This window comes from Anomaloglossus baeobatrachus, chromosome 3 (genome assembly GCF_048569485.1).
Source record: "Anomaloglossus baeobatrachus isolate aAnoBae1 chromosome 3, aAnoBae1.hap1, whole genome shotgun sequence".
Classification (NCBI taxonomy): Eukaryota; Metazoa; Chordata; class Amphibia; order Anura; family Aromobatidae; genus Anomaloglossus; species Anomaloglossus baeobatrachus.
In genome coordinates, this window is record NC_134355.1 from 430,910,390 (window position 1) to 430,934,115 (window position 23,726).

At 46.6% G+C, this 23,726-nt stretch overlaps 1 protein-coding gene across 1 annotated transcript in view; it reads right to left on the reverse strand.

Moving 5' to 3' along the window:
- Nucleotides 1-1,110: 1,110 nt before the first annotated feature.
- The window catches only part of LOC142297261 (uncharacterized), a 77,358-nt gene continuing 54,742 nt past the window's right edge, over nt 1,111-23,726 (reverse strand). Inside the window, exons 2-4 of the mRNA XM_075341515.1 lie at nt 20,315-20,410; nt 9,001-9,172; nt 1,111-1,775 (exon numbers count right to left, since the gene is read on the reverse strand). Of these exons, the coding sequence (XP_075197630.1) occupies nt 1,111-1,775; nt 9,001-9,172; nt 20,315-20,338 (861 nt within the window). The 5' untranslated portion in view covers nt 20,339-20,410. The remainder of the gene's footprint in view (nt 1,776-9,000; nt 9,173-20,314; nt 20,411-23,726) is intronic.

Below are 23,726 nucleotides of genomic sequence, written 5' to 3' on the forward strand. Positions count from 1 at the left end.
TTCTATGCACCTTAGTTTTTTTAATAAATACAAGTTTTTGCCATAATTTGCCTCTCATAAACTTTTTACATAACATTCCACACCTTTCAGGTCATTTTGGTGCCTTGTATATACTATTTCTTCCCCAGTTTCTGAGTTATTTAGAGGGCACACCAAATTTACACTGTTCTACAAGATGTACACTGAGTACTTTACACTGTATCTTCAGTGTTGTCATATGAAAATATATAAAATATGGTCATGATGCACTGTTATGGTGGAGGGGAATCTGCTGCTGACACTGTTATGGGGCACTGTCCTCCAATTCTGTAATAATGCCACCCATCCTGGGTCTTTTCTAGGTATTTACCGTATTTTTCGGATTATAAGACGCACTTTGCCTCCCAAACATTTGGGAGGAAAATGAGGGGTGCGTCTTAAAATCCGAATATAGATTTACCTGGTGGGCCTGTCTGTGCGGCGATCTGGTGTGTTCGGGTGGCCGAGTGCCTGTGGCTGCATGCGGGTGGCAGCCGGGTGTCTGTACCTGCGTGCGGGCGGCAGCCGGGTGCCTGTACCTGCGTGGGGGCGGCAGCTGGGTGCCTGTACCTGCGTGCGGGCGGCAGCTGGGTGCCTCTCTGTGCGGGAGGGGTGGCTGCACGGCAGGTTTCCCTGTGCGTCCGCTCTCCCAGTTTCAAATGATGGCACCGGGAGACAGCGCATGCGCAGAAGGAGCTCTTGGATGAGAGCTCCATCTGCGTACGCGCCGCTCCAGGAGTCAGCACGTGCGCAGATGGAGCCCTTGGCTGAGAGATCCATCTGCGCATGTGCCGCTCCGGGCGCCATTATTTTTTTTCACTCTACTTAGTCCCTATATAACACCTGCAAAAAAGTTTGTACATTCTCCACACCGAGCTCCCGGCGAAGATCGTGGGTTTACATCTCCTGTGCATGCATAAATGCCATTGACTTAAGTTTACATCATGGTCGGGAAGGAGTTCCCACAAAATGACGTAAACATGTCAAATGTCGTGAAGGGGTTAAACTGTTGTTACATGCCACAAGATCATAGCCTATGAAAAAGTATCAGTCAAGATCTTTATCACATTTGCGGAACAAAGAAGAATCAATTTATTTAAAGAATTTATTTAAAGAAGAATCAACATCGCCCGCTAGGAGATTCCACTGCTGTAGCCTGGAACCTAAGAGCTCAACTTTACTCTTGGGCAGATCCAAGTCTCTAACAAGATCATTCAGTTCACTTTGTGTTATAAGGTGAGTTTCAGTTGAGGTTGCTGACAGAGAGTCTGGGTCGTGAGAGGAAAATGCTTCATGACACCAAGCGCCCTCTTCTTCCTCACTTGACCCATCTGAAAATGTTTCTGGTGCTTTTGGAACCGGGAGTTCTACCGTATGTGGTACTGGGCGTGTTGCAGATGGAATGTTTGGATACTGCAAAGTCCACTTCTTCTTCCTTGAAACACCTTTTCTAATGGGGGGCACCATGCAGAAATAGCAATTGGTAGAGTGATCGGTTGGCTCTCTCCAGATCATTGGGACTGCAAAAGGCATAGCTTGCCTCTTCCCATGCAACCACTGAGTAAGATGTGATGCACATCTATTGCAGCATATATGTGGAGCCCAACTCTTGCCCTGATCTCCTATTCTGTAGCCAAAATACAGGTTGTAGGCTTTCCTTATCATTTTAGTCAAGTTTCGCCTTTGTGACGCAAAAGTGACTCCTCCACATATGTAGCAAAAACTATCTGCTTTGTTAATGCAAGCACGGGGCATATCTGAAAAAAACAAACAAACAAAAACATATAGAAACGTCAATTTGCTAAGAAATCTTAAAACTGTATACCTTACACGAAGAGCATTCCTGAAAGTAGGTGATGCAACTGTAATTAGGATTACATTATCACAGTGGAGTTGGTGTTTTTGATTGGTCACCCTAAGATGATAGACTACTGAAGTCTTAATAGACTAAACAGATGCTGTAATAAATTAGCAAATAAAGGAATAATGATGATGAAATAATAACGAAGTCATTTTTCTATAAGCCTGCATGAAAGATGTCATAGGTAATTACAACCTCCTCTGGATATTGAATGAGCTTGATCTTGAGCCAATCAGCAAATTTAAGCATCAAATTAGTTTTCAGCACCACAAAATTAGTTAAGTTCAGCTGTTTTAATCTCTGAACCAATTTGGCTTTAGAATAGTGTAAATAATTTTAAGCAACTATCAACTTTTAAAAAAAGGGCTGGATGATTTTCTCAGTACACACAACATTGTCGGGTGTAAATGATTTAGTGACAAAATATATAATTGGTGGAAGAAGGTCTTTTTTCAATCTATGTAACCTAAATGTCTAATATTAATCTCTAGTGGAAAGTCATTTCTATGTAAACTCATCTGCATAATTGTGTTACATTGTATGTGATCATGTCTTGTGATATAGGGATAACCATTGTTCTATTAAAATGGCAAATGTTGCATTCTTTAGGAATTCATGAGTACAGTATAAATGAATGGGATATTTCTATATGTGGAAGTAGGTCAAGCATGAAATATGAAAGCATAATCATTAGAGTAGATTAAAATTCCACATACAGGATTTATAACGCATGCAGATTCACCAAATTGCATCACATTTTATTTCAGATATTTTCAGAGTGATTTTAGAAGAAAACTATTATTTGCCTAACATCCTTTACAGTAGCAAACATGCGGATTCTTTGCCCTGTGAGGTGATAGGGAAGGTAGAAATTTTAATTGACACCTGAAAACTATATATGTTGATTTAAACTGCGAATTTCCTTGAGATCTGTAGATCCCTACGTACCTACCATATTTATTTGCTATATCCCCAGATATCGTGGAGCTGTAAGGGAAGTGATTATTTAGAATGTAAATCTGGTTTCCCTTAGTCCCGTCAGGAGAACAAGGCTCCCTTCTCTATAATATTTTAGTTACTTAAATAATAAAAATGTAAAAACAAAAACTTAGTGCAGTTCAGTTCACCTTTTATAGTGTGCAAAAGTCAAATAGAAGGATTTTTGTGTACTCACCGTAAAATCTCTTTCTCTGAGTCTTCATTGGGGGACACAGGACCATGGATTATGCTGCTGTCACTAGGAGGCTGACACTAAGTAAACAGAAAAAGTTAGCTCCTCCCCAGCAGTATAACCCCTGAGCCGGAGGCGGGCTCAATCAGTTTAGTGCACAAGCAGTAGGAGGAGAACCAAACAATCCTGGATAAAACAAGGTAAAAACTATGACCAATAGTCGTGTGACCAGTGGCCTGGGGATATGGCCACTGGGGTAACAGACAGGTAATATATAACAAATAACACAAGCAGGGTGGGTGCTGTGTCCCCCAATGAAGACTCAGAGAAAGAGATTTTACGGTGAGTACACAAAAATCCTTCTTTCTCTATCGTTTCATTGGGGGACACAGGACCATGGGACGTCCAAAAGCAGTCCCTGGGTGGGAAGAAAAACCATCACCGGAGATAGGAAGGCAACCGCTTCCCCCTGTCGGGCTTGCGCCAGACCTACAAAGCACCTACGTTGTTACAGGTGTGCCACTGCCACCCGCAAACCTTACTTCAAGACTGGCCGCTGCCGAAGCTTGGGTGTGACCCTGGTAGAAACTAGTAAAGGTATGCCGACTAGATCGGGTGGCGGCGCAGGGGACCTGGTCGGTCGACGTCTGGAGTCCAATCGTCCAAAGGGTACCCCTTGCTCGGTAGACCACGGCGGAAGTCCGCCCTTCATGCGATAGACTTCACATATGGAGGAATGGATCCATGTGAAAATTCTGGCCCCTGGCGCCGGCATGCGCCTCTTGGGAACGGGTGGAGGGATGGACTGACTGTCGGTGTAACCGAAACGAGGTGTCCTGCAGACATGAAAGACTGAGGGCTCGTACCAGTTCTGGAACGAACTAGGCCCCTTTCCGGCTGAGAGAGGAGACTAGAACCGAAACCGAAAACTAAACACCTCTTCTGGAAGGAAACAGTGAGCTGCCTTGGACAGAAACGAAGGGTTCTGGCCGGAGCTCCCCCTTGTTCTGCTGGAGGAGCCGGAAAAAAGGGGGGGAAAAAACGACAAGAGGGCTGTCCGCCCTGATGCCGTCTGTAACAACGAGATGGCCACGAGGAGCCCACCTATCAAAACAGGTGGGAGCCGGGAAAAAGAGGTACCTTGAAATGAACCCATCACTGGATTACGGACCCACGTTTCTAGTGAACGATGATCCAGCCGAGCCAGATGGACGCTTCTCTGAGCGAAGGCCCTGATTGGAGGACGGGAAGTGAAAGGACTCCGAAAACCCGAAAACGAAACGGGCCGACACCTGGCCGATACAGGGACGCGCGAGAGGACCGCATTCGGATCTGACTGGAAGAATGCCAGCAAGAAGGAGGGAAGATGTGGTCCTCACACCAACGGGGGAGCTCTTTCCGAGTGGAAATAAATCCTGGAGGAAACTGGATTCCCGGCCCTCAACATTGTCTGTAATCCTCTTGTCAACAGCCCTGACCGAGGCCGCACCCGGAATCCACTGGTGAGGCCGTCGAACTTGGGACTTCTGAGTCCTGGTAGAAGAGAGGGGCCCCGACAGGAAGAACTTGGCGGTCGGGAAGGAGCCACGGGGCCTCCGCGAGGAGTTGAGTAGGTTATGCGAACTATGCTCGCCTGGGCCACTCCAGAGGCATTGTTGCTTTGGTCCATCTTGAGAACCCTCGAGATCATGGGAAGCCGCGGGAAGATGCAGGAGAGCCTGAACAGGCTACACGACCGGTCGAGGGCGTCGTCACCTAGTCCAGAGCAGGTGGCACACTCGAAGCACCATTGACTTGAAAGTTGGATCGGAAGATCAATAGGTCCACGACTGGAGGTCTTCCTTCGCCAGGGATCTGGCTGGTGACTTCCCTGTTGAGGAGCCCTTTTCCTAAGGGAGGTCTTTCCTACCGAGAAAAAACGGCCGTCTAACGTCCATGCTAGGAATGTACTGCCGAGATTCGCGAGTGAAGAGACTCGTCCCGCTGTGGCATGGTCCGACTGGAACCTGACTGGGCAACCCCGACCCAGAGAAGAAATTGTAACCGGGCTAACCGAATGGCTCTGGTTTCCGGAATGTTGAAGGGGAGACAACGCTCTAGGGGTGTCCCTCGGGACCGTGCCGAGGAATGGTGGGGTAGCATACCCTAGCACGGGAGACTGGTGACGGTTGATAATATCCTCCAGAGGAGGAAAAGGGAAGCTTCCCAAGGGACAGTTGCGAAAACTGGACGGCTATGAGGAGATTGGCGGATCACCCGCGAAGACGGAACCTTCCTGTCTCCGTTCTTCAGTGTGGTCCGCTGGAGAGTCAGGGATGAAAACTGGTAAGTGCATCGTCGCTATCACCGCCACAGACTGCCGAGGACTCGCATAGCCAAAAAAACGATGGAAAAAAACGGGAGCGGGTGGCAAAGGGTACGCGGGACTCTGTGCCAGGAAGGAAACTACTCCTGCGTGAGGAGAAGCTACCCGTGAACGGGCTCGAAAACCGTGCCTAAGGGATGATGGACCGGGCCGGGGTCTGGGAGGACTCCTTCCGGTATCTCAGCTACCCTAGTAGCGAAAAAGTGAAGATGACGGTCTAAACCTCAAAGCGAGGATCCTTGAAGGGAGAACACTGGGCCTCCCGGTCGTACCTGGGCGTAGAGAACCTAGCAGCTCTGTAGAGTAGGGTGCGCAGGGACAGTGATCCCTGCAAGCGCTCTTAGAAAAACTGGAACGGTCCACTGCCACGCAAGGCGGAGGGGCTGTTGGAGGGATAGAGGCTCCCTGACGGGTGCGGCGTGAACGGGCTGGGACCTAGCGTGAGGGGACGATCCTGATGCATCTGGGCCGATGCAGGGAAAGGGATGTACCCTTCCCTTACGTAGTCTAGGGGAGAGATGTACTCTACCCTGACGTAGCCTAGGGGGGCCACTGGACTCGCCTATCTCCAGAGGGGCGTTCCCTAAAGTCGGAAGGGAAGTCAGCGACTTCCTAGATGTCGAATCTGCGATCCTGATCCCGAGTCAGAGGTCTCGACGGGTGGACACACTGATGGTAGAGGCTCAGGCCGAGCAGCAGGCAGACCCCAGGCTTGTGCAGACAGGGTACTCAATGGAGATGATAACCAGTCCTGGGACAGCATAGGTGGAACGTGGTCCGCTGCGTATGGTGTCCGCTGAGTCCCTGAGGGGCGTCACGTTAGGGACGAAAAGTCCGGAGGGACACAGGCGGGAAGACTACAGGGTAGCATGCCCCTTCCTTTCGAGAAGGGTTAAGACAAATAAAAGGACTTACCACTGGTAAAGATCGTGTCCGGGGATTATCCGTGATAACGCAGTCACACGGCGAACTGGATGTCCACTGAAAACCGCAGGGGCCTGCCACCTTCGTCTCTGCAAGGTGGACTGCCCCCTCTCTCCAGAGCCCTTTGGGGGAATGATAATGACAATAACACGACTTACCGCTAGTAAACGCCATGTCTGGTAGATGTCTGTGATCAATCCGCGACTCCAGTGTAGCATGCCCATTCTCTCCGAAACCCCTTTGGAGAAGGGAATAATGACAATGACATGGCTTACCGCTGGTAAACGTCGTGTCTGGTAGTTGTCTGTGATCACGCGGTAACTCGGCGAACTCTGGATGTCCCCTGAGCACATCAAGGGTCCGCTCCAAATGTCTTAAAGGAGACCTGCGTGCACGGAGAGAAGAGGGCTGTCCGTAGCCTTACGGCTTGACTCACCATTTCTAGCGGGCTATTCGTCATGCGCCAAAACATCCAGGTCCTGCTCGGAGACCAGCGGAGGTGGAAAGCCTGGGCCATCACCCGAGAGATCGGAAGACTACCGGAGACAGGGCAGTCTGGACCTGGGGAATAAGGTGGAAAACTGGGGGGCCACGAAGGACGAGACCTGGCGGGTCCGCTTCTAGCCTAGGAAAAGGTCCCTGTACGGGACTCGTCTCCCCGAGGGGATTGCGCCGTTCTGTGGATGGTATGACCGAGCGTCGGCGGGGGACGCAGCGCATGTGCACGAACCCGAGGGACGTCAGCGAGGGAATATATGGCCTGAGACAGGGCGCTAACCAGCCGGCAGGGGCGAGATACAGGGGCGTGCGGAGCCAGGGGCTGCGGTAGCTGTCAACACTATCTGACATTATGTGCCGAAAAAGTACCTGAAGGGGTTAATATATAATGTAAAAAACTCCAACCCCTGATAAAAACCCCACTGTATTTAAGAATCATGGAAGACTTGGGTCTATTCTTCCCTGATATACGGGCTGCTGCAGCATCAGCAAACCGCATACCGGGAGTCTGCCATACTCCCTTCTTTTTTTTTTTTTCTTTTTTCAAAATGAACGCTGAGGAGGCTGGAGGCGGGCCCAGGAGAGCGGGAAAAAACATCCACCACCCCCACTGTGATGCCTGGGGCTGAGTGGAGGGCGGAGACGGAGCGGCCGGCGGCCAATAGCGATGCGGCGGGGGGCGGGCCTGGGACGCCGGAGACAGGGCCGAAGCCGGGGCCTAAATTTGAAGCAGCCGGCGCAGGAGAAAGCAGAGACCGGCGGTCCTGCCTGCGGGAGCGGCGGCGCGGCAGCGATGTCCGGGTACCGGCCGAGCCCTGTATGCGTGGTGAAGGACTCCAGCGCCGGATGGGGACGTGGCCGGGGCGCCCGGTGAGTAGGCCCGGACCGGGGCCTAAATTTTGCATCCGCCCGGGAGAAGGTAGGAGAGGGTGTCCTACCTGAACGGCGGCGTCGCATCTGCCAGTGTACAGGCGTGGAGCTCTGTACCTGTGTCCGTGTGCTCCGCACACCGGAGGGATGGCTGCGGGCAGCAGGAGAAGAATGAGGCAGGCAGGGAGGTGGACGCTGGTGGGGGGAGGGAGCCCCTCTGTAGTGTAGCAGTGCTGCGGGCCCCATCATACAATCCAGACGCGCTGCGAGGTCCAGTCCCTGCTGTATGCCCCTTGCACCCTTTGGGGTGATACCGCAGGGTGAATAGGGGGTGCCCAGGAAGGTTCAGCCCCGCGTTCCAACCCGGGAGTGGTACCGTGGAATTGGACGGGGGAAAGGGCCCGACGACTCGAGCCTCTGCGACCCAGGGGAGTGATACCCACCCGGGCTGCGAGAGCTGAGGTAGAGAAACGATACCTGCAGAAAAAGAGAATTACCACAGATGAGAGCGACGAGCGTCGCCGAGAAAAAAATATACGCAAAAAATCAAGTGGCTGAAGGGGGCCCAGTCGGCCCACATCAGCCTCCTACGACACTAAGCAAAAAACTGATTGAGCCCGCCTCCGGCTCAGGGGTTATACTGCTGGGGAGGAGCTAACTTTTTCTGTTTACTTAGTGTCAGCCTCCTAGTGACAGCAGCATAACCCATGGTCCTGTGTCCCCCAATGAAACGATAGAGAAAAAATGTCTACCTTCCTATCAGCTCTAAGGGCAGAAAGTCTAATGCAGAGCCGGCTGTCACTGCTCATTATACACTAAGCAGTGACTGAACCCCTACGACTGGAAGCTGAACGCTGCTGGGAGGAATAAAGTTAAAGAGGTTGTCCACTACTTTAACATTGATGGCCTATCCTAGAGGCTGCCGTTGGTTACTGCACATCTGCCTCCTATTCAAATCAATAGGAGGCGGATGTGCAGTACCTGGCTGCTACCAGAAGACGGGCAGCTCCAGAACTGAGCATTTCTGGCATCCTGTTACCACCCCCAGCACCAAGAACGGCTGATCGGTGGGGGTGCATTGATGACCTATCCTAAAAATGGCCAATATTTTATCATTGATGGCCTATTTCTTTAATTTTCTCCCACCGGCAGGGCTCTCAGTGCAGGCACCGGGCAGGTTCAGAATACTATTGATCTGCAGATTAACCCTATATCTGCAGGTTAATAGCAATTTTAATATCACAGATTCCCTTTAAACGCTTTCCAAATTTAAACTATTTATGAAATACATACTAGACTCCTCTTTCACATCTCTACTTTCTTCCTTTTTACCATTCTTTGCTCCTGAACGAGTGGCACACTTTTTCCAAGCTGCAGTCTTGGCTGGAGTGGCAGCTTTCTTCCCTGGTATCACCTTGGCTGGAGTAGTTTCTTTCTCGGAAGGGTTCTTTAAAGGAATCTCCATCTATTGAAAGATAACCAAGTGTATAGGCTGCTTTACACGTATCAATTTCTCTTGCGATCGCATGTGCGATCGCACCCGCCCCCATCATTTGTGCGGCACGGGCAATTTCTTGCCCGTGTCGCACAAACTCGGTAACCCCCGTCACACGCACTTAGCTCCCGAATGACCTCGCTGTGGTCGGCGAACATCCTCTTCCTGAAGGGGGAGGGACGTTCGGCGTCACAGCGACGTCACACAGCGGCCGTCCAATAGAAGCGGAGGGGCGGAGATGAGCAGCCGTAACATCCCGCCCACCTCCTTCCTTCCGCATTGCCGGCGGGACGCAGGTAAGCTGCAGTTCATAGTTCCCGGGGTGTCACACGGAGCGACGTGTGCTGCCTCGGGAACGATGAACAACCGGAGCACAGAAGGACGTTCGATTTTTTTAAATTGAGCGACGTGTCAACGAGCAACGATAAAGTGAGTATTTTAGCTCATTCACAGTCGCTCATTTGTGTTACACGCTACAATATGTCAAACGAGGCCGGATGTGCGTCACTAACGACGTGACCCCGACGAGATATCGTTATATATATAATAGCGTGTAAAGCGGCCTTAAGATGCCCAATCACTGATTGGACCGCCCATCGGACCAAAAATCCTAAAATAAGCAAGGGTTTAACCCCTTCACCCCCGGCCACTAAAACACCCTAATGATTGGGCCATTTTTTGTAATTCTGACCAGTGTCACTTTGACAGGTTATAACTCTGGAACGCTTTAACGGATCCCGGCAATTCTGACATTGTTTTTTCGTGACATACTGTACTTCATGATAGTGGTAACTTTTTGCCGATATTTTTTGCGTTTATTTGTGGAAATTTGGCGAAAATTTGGCAATTTTTAAACTTTGAAATTTTTGCCTATAAATTTGAGAATTATGTCACACAAAATAGTTGCTAAATAACATTTCCCACATGTCTACTTTACACCAGCACAATTTTTGAAACAATTTTTTTTTTCGTTAGGAAGTTAGAAGGGGTCAAAGTACATCAGCAATTTCCCATTTTTCCAAAAAAATCATATTTTTTTTTAGGGACCACATCACATTTGAAGTGAATTTGAGAGGTCTAAGGGGTACTTTGCACACTACGACATCGCAGCTGCGATGTCAGTGGGGTCAAATCGAACGTGACGCACATCCGGCGTCGCTGTTGACATCGGAGTATGTGAATCCTTTTTGATACGATTAACGAGCGCAAAAGCGTCGTAATCGTATCATCGGTGTAGTGTCGGTTATTTTCATAATTTCACTGCAGCGATGGTACGATGTTGTTCCTTGTTCCTGCGGCAGCACACATCGCTGTGTGAGAAGCCACAGGAGCGAGGAACATCTGCTTACCTGTGTTACCGCGGCCCACGCCGGCTATGCGGAAGGACAGAGGTGGGCGAGATGTTTACGTCCCGCTCATCTCCGCCTCTCCGCTTCTATTGGCTGCCTGCCGTGTGACGTCGCTGTGACGCCGCACGACCCGCCCACTTAGGAAGGAGGCAGGTCGCCGGCCAGAGCAACATCGCAGGGCAGGTAAGTGCATGTAAAGCTGCCATAGCGATAATGTTCGCTACGGCAGCTATCACAAGATATCGCAGCTGCGACGGGGGCGGGGACTATCGCGCTTGGCATCGCAGCAATCGGCCTGCGATGTCGTAGTTTGCAAAGTACCCCTAAGGCACAGAAAATACCCAAAAGTGCCACCATTCTAAAAACTGCACCCCTCACACTGCTCAAAACCACATTGAAGACGTTTATTAACCCTTTAGGTGCTTCACAAGAACCAACGCCATATGGAAGGAAAAAATGAAAATTTTACTTTTTTACAGATCAATTGAAATACTATGATCCAAGAATGACAAAAGTATATTAGGAGTGATACCTTTATAGGCTAACCAGAAAAATTATATTAGCAAGCTTTCAGAGCATAAAGGCTCCTTCTTCGGGCAAATTACAAATCAATTACTGAGACCAAATGACAACATTTAAATGAATGCTAGAACAGGACATGGGAAAGATGATGCCTCCTAAAGATAAGCCAAGAAAATCAACTTAAGTTTTTTCTTAGAAATGCAGATGAGTTGGAAGTGGTCTGTTCAGATCACTTCTGAGGTTCTTCTGGTGGAGGTGTGAAGTGTGTCCATGTAGTGAGTCATAAAACCAGGTGTTAAATTGAGTCCTTTTGTTAAAGATCCAAACATCCTTATCAGTTTGAATTCCCACATTTTTCTCTCTCTATCATCTTTAAAATGACCTTTCAGTATTAGTACTTTTAAATCTGTCATACTGTGTCCCTGTCTAGAGAAATGTTTTCCCACAGGCGTGTCCAGTTCATTTTTTATTGTGTGCCTGTGTAGATTCATCCTTGTTTGTAGTTTTTGTTTATTTTCCCCAATATAATGTTCCTCCAGGGCATCTTGTGCACTGTATTATGTATACCATTGAAGGACGTACATGAAAAGAGGTCCATGATCTTGTAGTCCTGATTTGTGTTGGCTATGTGGACCGTATTTGTTGGTAAAATGTGGGTACAGGTCTTGCATTTCTTGCCATTACAGGGGAATGTGCCAGTCTCTGATGGTGATGAGAGGACACTTCTAACAAGGAGATTTCTTAAGTTAGGGGGCTGTTTGTAGGAGAGAAGTGGTAATTCTGGGAATATTACTTTCAGTATGTGCCAGTATGTCCCTGTGGAATATGGGTTGAAGATCATCACCAATTTTCCTTAGGATGCTCATGTGGGGATTATATGTGACCACAAGCGGTAACCTATAGTTAGTTATCCTCCCTCTGTTTGTAATCCAGGAGGCTGCTTCTTGGGATCCTTGTAGCTCTTTGGATCTGTTCATCTATTACCAGTGGATGGTGTCCTTGTTGTAGGAATGTATTTCTCAGGGATAGCAGATGTAGTTTTCTGTCCTCATTGTCTGAGCAGATCCGGATGTACCTCAGAGCCTGACTGTAGATGATGGATTTTCTATGTGTTTTGGATGAAAGCTGTTCCATTTCAGATATGTCGGACGTCCTGTAGGTTTATGATAAACTGACGTTTGTATGGTATTGTCTTTGATGTATATGGTTGTATCCAGAAAATGTATTTGGGACTTGGAGAAGTTGAGGGTGAGTTTGATTGTTGGGTGGAATTTGTTGAAGTTGTTGTGGAAGGTGATCAGATCATCTTTTGAGCCTGTCCAGATTATCAGATCATGAATGTATCGGAAGTATGCTACAGGTTTAATAGCACAAGATTCCAAGAATTCCTCCTCTAGTTTAGCCATAAACAGGTTAGCATATTGTGGTGACATTTTGCTTCCCAAAGCGCTGCCCATACACTGTTGATATATATTATTTCCAAAGGAGAAATAGTTGTGGGGGAGCACAAACCTGATGAATTGCAGAGCTGGTTCCGTGGCCAGATTGTTTTTTTTGAGGAAATATTTGCATGCAGCAATCCCATCTTCATGTGATCTTGATGTTAGAGTAAAGAGACTCTACATCCATGGTGGCTAATGTTGTATCCTCTGGAAGTGGACCCAAGGCTGACAATTTTTTTACAGAAAAATGTTACTTTAGCCATAAAACTTTCTCTTTTCTCCCTTGTGAAAATGTAAAGTGCACCATAAAATTTATTATGCAATTTCTCCTGCTGATACCTCATATGTGGTAAAAATCAATTGTTTGGGCGCACGGCAGAGCTCGGAAGGTAAGGAGCGGCATTCAAATTTTTGAACGCAAAATTAGCTGGACTCATTAGCGGATGCCATGTCGGGTTTGGAGACCTCTTGAGGTGCCTAAACAATGGAGCTCCCCCACAAGTGACCCTATTTTGGAAACTAGACCCATCAAGGAATTTATCTAGATGTTTGATGAGCACTTTGAACCCCTGGGGGCTTCACAAAAGTTTATAATGTTGAGCCGCAAAAAGAAAGAATTTTTTTTTACCAAAAAACTGTTGCTTCAACCAGATAGCTTTTTTTTCACAAGGGTATCAGGAAAAAACACCCTAAAATTTATTGTGCATTTTCTCCTGAGCACGCAGATACCTCATATGTGGTGGAAAGTAATTGTTTTGGAGCATGGCAGGGCTCAGAAGAGAAAAAGCACCATTTGACAGCAAAATTGGTTGGAATCATTAGCGGAGGTTATGTTGCATTTGGAGACCCCCTGAGTTGCCTAAACAATGGAGCTCCCCCACAAGTGACCCCATTTTGGAAACGAGATCCTCAAGGAATTTATCTAGATGTTTGTTGAGCCCCTTGAGCCTCCAGGGGCTCCACAGAAGTGATAATGTTCAGCCATGAATACATTTTTTTTTTACCACAAAACTGTTACTTGAACAGGTAGCTTTTTTTTCACAAGGGCATCAGGAAAAAATGCAACATAAAACGTATTGTGCATTTTCTCCTGAGTACGCAAATACCTCATGTGTGGTGGAAAGTAATTGTTTGGGCGCATGGCGGGGCTCAGATGGGAAGGATTGCCATTTGACAGCAAAATTGGTTGGGATCATTAGCAGACGCCATGTCATGTTTGGAGACCCCCTATGGTGCCTAAACAGTGGAGCTCCCCCACAAGTGACCCCATTTTGGAACTAGACTCCTCAAGTAATTTATCTAGATGTTTGCTGAGCCCCTTCTATCCCCAGGGGCTCCACAGAAGTTCATAACGTTGAGTCGTGAAAATTATTTTTTTACCACAAAATGTTTGCTTCAACCAGGTAGCTTTTTTTTTTTTTTTTTTTTTTTACAAGGGTATCAGGAAAAAATGCACCATAAAATTTATTGTGCAATTTTGCAATTTCTCCTGAGTACGCAGATACCCCATGTGGTGAAAAGTAATTGTTTGGGCGAACGGCGGGGCTCAGAAAGGAAGGATTTGACTTTTCAAACGCACACGCCGTGCAGTGATGTGCATCACTGATCGGCCGCTGCAGGACGCACAGACTGATGAGATACAAAAAGCGACAGGGATAAGGAAAAAAAAAAAAAAAGTCACGCCGAAAATTGAGCAGGGATGCCGATCCGTGATGTGCATCACTGATCAGCGCTCGGCTGCTGCAGAACGCACACACGGATGAGGTGCAAAAAAAACGACGCAAGATATGGACAAAAAAAAAAAAAGTCCCCCCGAAAATTGACCATGGATGCAGATATGTTATCTGCATCACTGATCAGCGCTCGGCGGGACGCATGGACGTATGAGGTGTAAAAATGGACAGGGGATACAGGAAAAAAAAAAAATTATACTCACAGTACCCAGAGGATTAGCAGGAGGATCACTGACCAGAGGAACTGCAGGAGAAATAGAAGGCAGCAAGCGGGCAGCTTATTACAGGAGAGCAGCAGGCAGGAAGTTGGACAGCTCATCAGAAGACCCAAGAAGAACCCAGCGATGGAGGCAGATGTGATAGGGCCAGTGAAGACGTCGGACGACGCAGTGAAGGCAGATAGGGAACATCAGAGAGGGAGAGCACATGGAGAGGGGGAGACCGGAAAAGCAGAGGCAGAAGCATGGGAGCTGAATTGAGATTGCGGGGGGCCAGATCGCGGTGGGGGGAGCAGGTTGCAGCGGGGGAGGGGGGCAGCCGGTTCATGCTGCAGACATGGTGGGGGAGGGCTCCCCAGACCAACACAAGGGCTCACCAGACCAACACAAGCCTGGGGAGGGCGGTCACCTCCAGATCAGACTGCCCCACTGCACGCTGATTAGAGCAAATTGCGCGTCATAGCACAATCGCTCCAAACAGTGCTGCAAGGGCTGGGGGGCGCCATGATTGATCTCCTGCTATGATCTACTGCAGCGGCACCTCATAGCAGGATATCACAGGATCGCACTGGTTCAGGAATTCTTTTAGCCGAAACCAGTGCGATCGATGTGGTTGGCGGTTCAGATTTGAACAACCAATCACAATGATCGTCGATAGGGGGTGGCGATGCCACCCCCCCTGGGGTCAAGCAATGTCCCCTGCTGTAAGAAACAGCAGGGGACATCATTTGAAAGCCATTGCTATGGCCACGGCAATAAAATGAACTTTAGGCAGTAAAGTTACGTCCCTGGTCATTAAGTCACGTTAAAATAGGACGTAACTTTACTGCCTGCGGTCGTGAAGGGGTTAAATGATTAAATCACGGATTATACTGAAGCTTCTTACAAAACAATACACTAGTCTCCTCCACTCCACTGCTCTATAACATGACCCCTGCAGATTGGACTGTATTTACATGGAGCCTTGTGAACAACACCAAACATTATACAGCACATCAGTTAAGAAGATTATCTCTGAAATCAGCATTAAGTCTCATAGTAAAAAATCATCATCTGTGCTGTATTTTACATATTTTCAGATGCAGTACATGGACCTGCTCATATGATGGAATGGATCAAGATACCATATAGTGGTCAAGGGTCTTTTTACAATGGTGTAAGTGGGCGATGCTTAAGATAAATTAGCCACATGAAAGCTGAAATGTGTATGAACTTTTAATGGCAGGTTAATTTTTCTAAGGCTGTAACCATATTGTACAGCATTACAATCTATTCCTCAGTCATGTAAAGTGTCAGATATCAGGTCTATCCTTTGGTTAGGTCAGTAGTATCAAATTGGTGGAATTGCAACACCTGGAATCCCCATTGATCAATGGGTATCAGCTCTGACCGGATGTAAGTAGAGCTGAATCACAGAGCTCTTTCATTGAGCTGAGAGATGTACAGTGCCTACAAGTAGTATTCAACCCCCTGCAGATTTAGCAGGTTTGATAAGATGCAAATAAGTTAGAGCCTGCAAACTTCAAACAAGAGCAGGATTTATTAACAGATGCATAAATCTTACAAACCAACAAGTTATGTTGCTCAGTTAAATTTTAATAAATTTTCAACAAAAAAGTGTGGGTCAATTATTATTCAACCACTAGGTTTAATATTTTGTGGAATAACCCTTGTTTGCAATTACAGCTAATAATCGTCTTTTATAAGACCTGATCAGGCCGGCACAGGTCTCTGGAGTTATCTTGGCCCACTCCTCCATGCAGATCTTCTCCAAGTTATCTAGGTTCTTTGGGTGTATCATGTGGACATTAATCTTGAGCTCCTTCCACACGTTTTCAATTGGGTTAAGGTCAGGAGACTGACTAGGCCACTGCAACACCTTGATTTTTTTCCCTCTTGAACCAGGCCTTGGTTTTCTTGGCTGTGTGCTTTGGGTCGTTGTCTTGTTGGCAGATGAAATGACGACCCATCTTAAGATCCTTGATGGAGGAGCGGAGGTTCTTGGCCAAAATCTCCAGGTAGGCCGTGCTATCCATCTTCCCATGGATGCGGACCAAATGGCCAGGCCCCTTGGCTGAGAAACAGCCCCACAGCATGATGCTGCCACCACCATGCTTGACTGTAGGGATGGTATTCTTGGGGTCGTATGCAGTGCCATCCAGTCTCCAAACGTCCCGTGTGTGGTTGGCACCAAAGATCTCGATCTTAGTCTCATCAGACCAGGGAACCTTGAACCAGTCTGTCTCAGAGTCCTCCAAGTGATCATGAGCAAACTGTAGACGAGCCTTGACATGACGCTTTGAAAGTAAAGGTACCTTACGGACTCGTCTGGAACGGAAACCATTGCGGTGGAGTACGTTACTTATGGTATTGACTGAAACCAATGTCCCCACTGCCATGAGATCTTCCCGGAGCTCCTTCCTTGTTGTCCTTGGGTTAGCCTTGACTCTTCGGACAAGCCTGGCCTCGGCACGGGTGGAAACTTTCAAAGGCTGTCCAGGCCGTGGAAGGCTAACAGTAGTTCCATAAGCCTTCCACTTACGGATGATGCTCCCAACAGTGGAGACAGGTAGGCCCAACTCCTTGGAAAGGGTTTTGTACCCCTTGCCAGCCTTGTGACCCTCCACGATCTTGTCTCTGATGGCCTTGGAATGCTCCTTTGTCTTTCCCATGTTGACCAAGTATGAGTGCTGTTCACAAGTTTGGGGAGGGTCTTAATTAGTCAGAAAAGGCTGGAAAAAGAGATAATTAATCCAAACATGTGAAGCTCATTGTTCTTTGTGCCTGAAATACTTCTTCATACTTTAGGGGAACCAAACAGAATTCTGGTGGTTTGAGGGGTTGAATAATAAATGACCCTCTGAATAAACTTTTCACAATTTAAAAAAAAAATAAAAAAAAGAAATAACATTCTTTTTTGCTGCAGTGCATTTCACACTTCCAGGCTGATCTACAGTCCAAATGTCACAATGCCAAGTTAATTCCGAATGTGTAAACCTGCTAAATCTGCAGGGGGTTGAATACTAATGTAGGCACTGTAAATCAGATACTATAGGAGGTGAACTGCAGGACTCCGCAGCAGCCGCAACACAGTGAACTGAGTTGTGCTAATCAGCTCCACTTAGGGTATGTTCACACACGGCATCTTTTTTTACCACAAAGATGCAATGTTTTTGTCCCAAAAATCGCACTGAGGCAAAAATTCATAAAAAACCGCATGCGTTTTTTACTGCGCTTTACCCAATGCATATTTTAAGTCAAATCTATTGAATGGAAGGGCTCAAATAAACTGGAAAACGCAAAAAGAATTGACAGGCTGCATCTTCAAAAACGCAGCCAAGATGCAGACAAAAAAAGATGCCCAGTGTGGACAGCAAAATCGAAATCTCATAGACTTTGCTGGGAGAAGGAAATGCATGGATTTTGGTGCATCTTTGTGACCTCAAAAACGCAGCAAAAGATGCACTGTGTGAACATAGCCTTACACCCAGCAACACAGGATAACTGCCGATTACTATAGGACAGGGGCGGGGAACCTTTTTTCTGTCAGGGGCCATTTGATAATTTCTACCATCATTCGGGGGCCGCACAACTTGAAAATTACCCTGCTATATTTGGTCAAACAATTAACTCACTGTGGTGGCTCGAGCTGCTTCTCTTTGGTGAGGCTGTGATATTACGCAATATTGATCTTGTTGCTTCTCACAACTGCTTTACCAGGTTTGTGTCGCCTGGGACTGCTGAGGATATATACATCACAGGAGACGCTGGGGGGCATATACATCACAGGAGAGGCTGGGGGAATATACATCACAGGGGAGGGCCGAGAGGAATAGTACATCAATGAGGAGGTTGGGGAGCATAGACATGACTGAGGAGGCTGGGGTTCATAGACCTCACAGTAGACATTGAAAGCATATACATCACTGGGGAAGGCTGGGGGGAATATACATCACTAGGGAAGCTGGAGGACATAAACATCACTGGGGGGTACAGACATCTCTGGGGGTATATGCATAAATAGAGAGCACGGATATAGTTGGGGACACAAACATCGCTGGTGGTATATACAGCATTGGGTGCGGCAAACACAGAGGTCGGGGAGGCTGCAAAGGCACACACAGAGACCTGGGGAGGCTGCAGGGGCACACACAGAGGCCTGGGGGCACAAATAAACCTGGGGAATGCTGGGGCAGCTGCTCCTCTTCTGTAGAACGAGAGGGCATTGCAGGCTTACCCTGACCACAAAGTAAACTTCCAGTGTATGCATGGTTGAGCCTAGAATGTATGGGATCCTTCTAGGTTGGTGGGCCTGCACTGTGTAGAGGGTTTAAAGGGCCAGCAGCCAGCAAGATGCGGCTACTGCCCGAGCACTGTGGTCCCTGGTAATCTGCCAGGGGCCGCAGAATAGGTCATTGCCGGAGGTTCCCCACCTGTACTGTAGGATGAGGACACCAGGACAGGGCATATTACCACAAGATGAGGACACAAGGACGGGGTATATTTTCCACAAGATGAGGACACCAGGACGGGGCACATTTTCCACAAGATGAGGACACCAGGACGGGGCACATTTTCCAAAAGATGAGAACACCAGGACGGGGCACATTACCACAAAATAAGGACAACAAGACGGGGCACATTACTACAAGATGAGGATACCAAGACGGGGCACATTAGCACAAGATGAGGACACTGGGACAGGGCACATTAACACAAGATGAGAACACCAGGACGGGGCACATTACCACAAGATGAGGACACTGAGGACACCAGGATGGGGCACATTACCACAAGATCAGGACACCACAACGGGGCACATTTTCCACAAGATGAGGACACCAGGACGGGGCACATTTTCCAAAAGATGAGAACACCAGGACGGGGCACATTACCACAAAATAAGGACAACAAGACGGGGCACATTACTACAAGATGAGGATACCAAGACGGGGCACATTAGCACAAGATGAGGACACTGGGACAGGGCACATTAACACAAGATGAGAACACAAGGACGGGGCACATTACCACAAGATGAGGACACTGAGGACACCAGGATGGGGCACATTACCACAAGATGAGGACACCAGAACGGGGCACATTACCACAAGATAAGGACCAGGATGGGGCACATTGCTATAAGATGAGGACCCCAGAGGAAAACTACAACAAGAGGTTGGCCAAAATTACTATATGGTGCTAATTGTAAAACAATATTACTTAAAAGGAGGGGGGATAAAAAGTAAAAAAAAAAAATTCAAAATAAAGCATGATATTTTTTTTACATTAAAAATGATTTTTTATATATCAACTAAAATAAACAAAAATGTGCATGTGTTATCAATAGATCTGTAACGACCTAAGCTATAAAACAGTGCCATAGGCCATATACGATAAATTTTATAAAAAAAAAAAAAAAAATAATACAGAAAATGAGTGAAAACCGTTCAAAAAAAGTGATCCAAAAGTGTAGTGAAAAAAAATATATGGTGTTACTAAAAATGTCACTTTGTCCTGCAAAGAATGAGGCCTCCCAAATCCTTATTATTATTATTATTATTTTATGTCCAACCCATATACACAGCCGCATTTGAGACCGCTGAGCTGGTAGATGGTAAAGTAGCTGCCAGGACCACGTGACGTCAGACTGGTAAGTGACCCCAGGGTACATGGTGCTGACACTGCAGTAATGGCGCTGGAGAGGAGTGTAAGTTTTATTATTTCATGAAAGGGAAACATATGGATTGAGATGGAGTTGTCCAAAGTTGAAAAGTTAAATGGTGAAGGAAGAATTAAGTGAAAGCCCCCATTTCACAAAGCCTTCCTAACAAGTGGCAGAACTCACCAGCTCGTCCTCACTCTCCTCCATCTCCTCATCGTCACTCAACTCTTCCTGTTTGGGGGGAGGGGCCTTCTTAGGTTTAGCTTACGCTTTTGCCCCCTGTAAGAAAAAAATAAATATCAAAAACACAAGGGAAAAACAACAAAGAAAAAAAAAGCCCAAAGAGGCATCGCGCACCCACCAAGCTGCAGCGATCCACGCAATGTCAGGCCTCTTTTACACATCCGTGTAACACACTCGATTCACGGTGAATGTGTGTGTCTGTGTTAGGCCTCCTTCACACATCCATGTCTTCGGTATGTGTGACGTCCGTTTTTACATGCATCAGAGACATGGACACACATAGACCTATTTAAGGGGTGGTTCATTGGTTAGTATTCATAGACACATCGATATTATGTTGAGAAACAAGGTTTCTCTCAATACCTTGTGTTGCCAATAGTGCCTGTGAGCGGCCCTATTTTGCGCAACTCATCCCCTTCATGTGACCCCGTCACTGTGGCCGGCCCCAGTCTTCCTGAGTGACGGCTGTGGATGAAGTTTCACCGCACAGCATCTCCCTGCTTCCTCCTTCATTGCAGAGCGCTGCAAGCAGGAGCGGTGAAATGCAACCTTGAAGTTGACGTGACATCACCGGATCTCAGTGGTCACGGAGCCCAGGGGGAGGGGTGGTCACTCCATGGAGATGAGCAGACTGCATGGGGATGAGCAGACTGCAATAGCACTGCTCACAGGCACTACTGACAACACAAGGTATCTCAGAGAAACCTTGTTTCTCAACATAATATCGATGTGCCTATGAAAACTAAAGCGAGCTTTACATGCTACGACATCGCTAGCAATATCGAGCGTGTAAGCACCCGCCCCCGTTGTGTGCGATATCGTGTGTTCGCTGCAGTAGCGAACATTATCGCTACGGCAGCGTCGCACGCACTTACCTGGTCGACGGTGTTGCTGTGACTGCCGAACAATCCTTCCCTCAAGGGGGAGGGACGTTCGGCATCACAGCGACGTCACTAAGCGGCCGGCCAATCAAAGCGGAGGGGCGGAGATGAGCGGGACGTAACATCCCGCCCACCTCCTTCCTTCCGCATTTCCGGTGGACGCAGGTAAGGAGGCGTTCCTCGCTCCTGGGGTGTCACACACAGCGATGTGTGCTGCCGAAGGAGCGACGAACAACATCGATAACACTGGTCAACGCAATTTTTCTGGCAAAAGGTTTTGAAACATATTTTAAGTAAATTTTACCTGCTAATTACGAATATGAATTCCCTTTTTAGGGCTATCACATCAGGATTTCGAGATATTTTCAATTTTTGATGAAAATTACTCATATTGAATGGTTTATGATAAAAACACATGATTTTAGGTACTACATTTTGTATATTTTTAATCAAGGAATAACAAAGATTACAAAGTCTATGTACAGCAAATCAAATATACTTAACCCCTTAGTGACGGAGCTAATTTTCACCTTAATGACCAGACCAAATTTTGCAATTCTGACCAGTGTCACTTCATGAGGTTATAACTCTGGAACGCTTCAACGGATCCCGGTGATTCTAAGATTGTTTATTCGTCACATATTGGACTTCATGTTAGTACCAAATTTAGGACAATATTTTTTGCGTTTATTTATGAAAAAAAATTGAATTTTGGCAAAAATTTTGAAAATTTAGCAATTTTCAACTTTTGAATTTTTATACCGTTAAACCAGAGATTTCTGTGACACAAAATAGTTAATAAATAACATTTCCCACATGTCTACTTTACATAAGCACAATTTTGGAAACAAAATTTTTTTTTGTTAGGAAGTTAGAAGAGTTCAAAGTTTATCAGCGATTTCTCATTTTTACATCAAAATTTACAAAACCATTGTTTTAGGGACCACATCATATTTGAAGTGACTTTGATAGGCCTAGATGACAGAAAATACCCAAAAGTGACACCATTCTAAAAACTGCACCCCCCAAAGTACTCAAAACCACATTCAAGAAGTTTATTAACCCTTCAGGTGCTTCACATGAACAAAAGCAATGTGGAATGAAAAAAAGCAAAAATTAAATTTTACCTAAAAATGTTGCTCTAACCCAAATTTATTCACTTTTAGAATAAATAACAGAACAAAATGGACCCCAAAACTTGTTCCCCACTTTCTTATGAACGCACTGATACCCCACATGTGATCAGAAACCTCTGTTTGGACAAATGGGAGGGCTCGGAACAGAAGGAGCAATATTTGAATTTTGGAAAGCAAATTTGGCTGAAATAGATTGCGGGCACCATGTTGCATTTACAGGTCCGCTAAGGTACCTAAACAGAAGAAACCCCTGAAAAAGTGACGCCATTTTGGAAACTAGACCCCTCAAGGCTTCTATCTAGGGGTATAGTGAGCATTTTGGATCCACAGGTACTTCACAGATTTTGTTAACGTTACGTTGTCATATTGAAAATTTTAATAATTTTCTCAAAAATGTTGCTTTAGCATCAATTTTCTCACTTTTTCAAGAGGTAATTCCAAAAATTTGACCTCAAGGTTTGTTACCCACTTTTTTATGAGCGCGGTGATACCTCACATGTGGTGTGAAACCTTTGTTTGGACAAATGGGAGGGCTTGGAACGGAAGGAACAATATTTGAATTTTGGAAAGGAAATTTGGCTGAAAAAGATTGCGGGCACCATGTCGCATTTGGAGGTCCCTTAAGGTACCTAAACAGCAGAAACCCCGCACAAGAGACCCCATTTTGGAAACTAGGCCCCTCAAGGAATTTATCTAGATGTTTGGTGAGTACCCTGAACCCCCAGGTGCTTCACAGAATTTTATAACGTTGAGCCATGAAAATAAAAAAATAAAATTTTACCACAAAATTGTTATTTCAACCAGGTAGCTTTTTTTCACAAGGGTAACAGGAAAAAAGTCACCATGAAATTTATTGTGCAATTTCTCCTGAGTTTGGCGATACCTTATATGTGGTGGAAATCAACTGTTTGGGCACACAGCGGGGCTCGGAAGGGAAGGAGTGCCATTTGACTGCAAAATTGCCTGGAATCAATAGCGGACGCCATGTTGCATTAGGAGAGCCCCTGAGGTGCCTATACAGTGAAGCTCCTCAACATGTGGCCACATTTCGGAAAATAGACCCCACAAGGAATTTATCTAGATGTTTGGTGAGTACCGTGAACCCCCAGGTGCTTCACAGAAGTTTATAATGTTGAGCTGTGAAAATAAAAAAATACATTTTTACCACAAAATTGTTACTTCAACCAGGTAGCTTTTTTTTTTTTTTACAAGTGTAAAAGGAAAAAATTCAGCATAAAATCTATTGTGCAATTTCTCCTGAGTATGCTGATACCTTATGTGTGGTGGAAATCAACTGTTTGGGTGCACAGCAGGGCTCGGTAGGGAAGGAGCGCC